Raw genomic sequence first — 3437 nt, 5'->3', positions numbered from 1 at the left:
CCTTGTAAACTCTTGACCCAAATGTTGTGATAGCATTTTCAGTAAACCAAGGGTCATACTAAATCCCAAGAACGAAGAAACATACGAGAAAACGCACTAACTACAGCTCTTTAAAATATACCTTCGGTTCCTTTAAGTGACTTGCTCGTGATTGAATAATCAATCATCCTCAACGATCTTATTCTCAATGGTTGTCGTAAATTAATCAATCAGTCAAGAACCAGAACGTATCGATGACAAAAACTGTTTACCAATATCTATATATATATATATATATATATATATATATATATATATATATATCAATTAACTTCATAATTGCACCAAACCTGAATGTTTAAATAACACTAACTGAAAAAAAAATATCAACATTTTCGAGGTAGCTAATAGTTGTAGGTTTTTATAGAAATCTCAATCCTCACTATTTAACAAATGGATCTATCATTAGAAGTTTTAACTAGACAAATGTAGTATTAGGTAAGTATTAGTACAACAATATATAATCTGCGATAATCTACTATCAGATCAGAGGCGTAGCGACCCTTCCCGGCGCCCGGGGACATACTTTCAATTTGACGCCCCCCCTCAGGAGCAAATTTTGGATTTGCACCCCCCCCCTCGAACTTTTCATTTGCACCCCCCCCTCTAACTTTTCATTTGCACACCCCCCCCTCCCTCAAACTTTCGATTTTGCACCCCCCCCCCCTCGAACTTTTCATTTGCACCCCCCCCCCCCCCTCTAACTTTTCATTTGCACCCCCCCTCAAACTTTCAATTTGGCGCCCCCCCTAAGGTCGGCGCCCGGGGACTTATGTCCCCCCGCCCCCCCCCCCTCGCTATGCCTCTGTATCAGATATTTTAAACTTGGTGATTATTTATCTTAACTTCATGTTGTAATTCAAAGCAAATAACATTAAATATGATTAAATGAAACAGGCATGCCGAGCTTAATCTATGTTTTTTAAAAATTATATTTATAAATCATATAATAGTGTAATGTAGTTTAAAATTCATTGTATAAATCATAATCCCAGAGAGACACATAAAAACCATCTGATAACTATACTTAGCTAGCCACTTATATCATAATTCTATTTTTCTTATGGTTTTTAAAGTATTTATTGTATAAAAAGGTCATAAACAAGATAGTGGCATGTCTCTCTATTGACAATATTTAGTTACATTGTTAATACCATAGTTATATTTTTATGTGTTTTTACATATCTATTACAAAAGTAAGTCAGCAGCATAAAGCCATCTAAAGAATATAGTTAGCAAAAGATACATGATTCTATTTTTTTATGGGTTTTCCTTTTACTCGCTATTTATTGTACTAGCAAATCATTACCTCAGAGACATAAAAGCCCTCTAATATATAATATATAGTTAATATAAATAGCTGATACCATACTTCTATTTTTTTGTTCATTGTAAGGCCATAACCCAAGACAGCGATATAAAAGACCTCTAATGACTAAATATAACTTAGCCAAACTCGATTGTTGTTTGTTTTTTTTTAATTTATTGTGCAAGCAAGTCATAATTCCAGATAGCGACATAAAAGTCCTCTAATGGCAGCATTAAGTCAAAGAGCTGAAACCAGAATTCTATTTTTTCACGGTATTTTATTTACTCAAAAAGCAAGTCATAACATCAGATACATGAAATCCATCTAATGATAATATTAAGTCAAAGAGCTGATACCACAATTCTACTTTATTATGTTTGTTTTTTTTAATTTGTTCTACAAGCAAGTCAACATCAGAGACACGAAACCCTTTTAATATACAATATTGAGTTAAACTGCTGATACCATTATCAGATTTTTCTTTTGGCTTTCCAGCTAATCTCGGCTACACGACCATCAGCACTAAAACGATGAACAACACAAGTGAACCCTACGCCGAACCTGATATCATCTCTAATGAAGCGCAGTACATGATCAACCTCTGGCTTATGGCTGTAGCCACAACCGTCGCAGCCATCCCAGCCATGATCACAAACTACATCAACGTGATCGTCTTCATACGTCAGGGTCTAAAAGAGCACGTGAATTTCACGCTGTTTTATTTGTCCATCAGCGACTTACTCATGGCTGTGAGTGTGTTGGGGTACTCACTCTTATACTGTGGAAAAGTTTCCCTGCTTCCGAGCACCATTGAGTACGAGTCTTTCATCGGTTTGTTTGTATGGATGCGGTGTTTATTCGCGGATTTATCCTCCGCGTTGACGGTGTTTATTTCCACTGTAAGATGTCTATGCGTGACTCTACCTTTTAAGTTTAATTCTTCTTTCACTTTGAAGAAAACGCAGATCATCATAGCGATTATAACTTTATTTGTTTTAGTGGATTATGTCCCGATTTTGGGGACGATAGAACTTGTTGGGGATTTAGACGAAAATGGTGTTGTTATATACAGGCTTGTGTATTCGGAAGTGAATTTTATAATGAGCAGGGTCAATGATTACTTGTTTGGGTCTATCCTAGCCGGAATGTGCCAGTTTTGCGTGTTCGTCTGCGCCGTGTTAATGTTACGAGGTCTTCGGAAATCTTCGGAAGTCCGAGAAAACACGAGGAAACTTCAGTCGAAGAAGGACTCCGGCAAGCAGACGGCGCAGGTGTTGTCGACGAAGGAGAAGCGCGTGGTGAAGATGGTGCTGATGATGGCGTGTCTGTACCTGCCAGCCAGCGTCCCGCAGATCACGGCGTCGCTCGCGCGCGTGCACGTGCCGGGCCTCGTTCTGGGCACCTACACCAACGCCTGTGACACCATTGTGGGCGTTGTGCTGTTCTGCTCCACCGTCTATGCCTCCGTCAACATCTTCATCTACCACACTTTCAGTACCAACTTCCGGTTAAATTTCATCTGCCGTAAAAGCAAATAGTACGACGGAGTGGTCTAGTTGTAGAGAGCTAGACTGCTAACCCCTAAGTCTCGAGTTTGAATCTGAGTTCAAGACAGTAGATCGTCCCTGAGGCCACCCAGATCTGACGGCTACCTAACTCACGTTAGGTAAAGTAAAGGCGGCTGACCACACTATCCCTTCAAATGCCGTTGTCAAGAAACATATCAACTCCACTTGCCCATAGACCTTCATGTGTGGAAGGGGAACTTTACTGTTAAAAGATAATAAAAACAATAAATAAAAAAGCTATTTTTCTACCAAAAGTATGTTGAAAGCTACCGGACCAAAAAAAGGCTCTAAAATTTTTCTTCACAATGGAATTTTCAATACGAAATCACATAGGTTTTGCTAATTCAAATGCTGAAACTGAAAATACGTTTGTACACGAATTAGGTTTTCACAATTTGAAATTAAGAATTTATTTCCGTAGTAATTTGCAAAGTTTTTTATGTGTAAAAAGTATCATCGTGCTTATTGTATGTGTGTGTGAGTAGCGTACAATAGTAAGTAGAGTAAAAAAAAAAACTGTA

At 38.2% G+C, this 3437-nt stretch overlaps 1 protein-coding gene across 1 annotated transcript; it reads left to right on the top strand.

The window, feature by feature from the left end:
- Positions 1-1878: 1878 nt before the first annotated feature.
- On the top strand, positions 1879-2886 carry LOC131942546 (uncharacterized). Its single transcript, XM_059302447.1, has one exon. The coding sequence runs from the start codon at positions 1879-1881 to the stop codon at positions 2884-2886; it is 1008 nt and encodes a 335-aa protein (XP_059158430.1).
- Positions 2887-3437: the final 551 nt, after the last annotated feature.

The sequence above is a fragment of the Physella acuta genome, unplaced genomic scaffold, assembly GCF_028476545.2.
Source record: "Physella acuta isolate Inbredline_101_S28 unplaced genomic scaffold, ASM2847654v3 ptg000036l, whole genome shotgun sequence".
Taxonomy (NCBI): domain Eukaryota; kingdom Metazoa; phylum Mollusca; class Gastropoda; family Physidae; genus Physella; species Physella acuta.
Note: the sequence above shows the minus strand (reverse complement) of the source record. Positions and strands in the feature narration are given on the sequence as shown.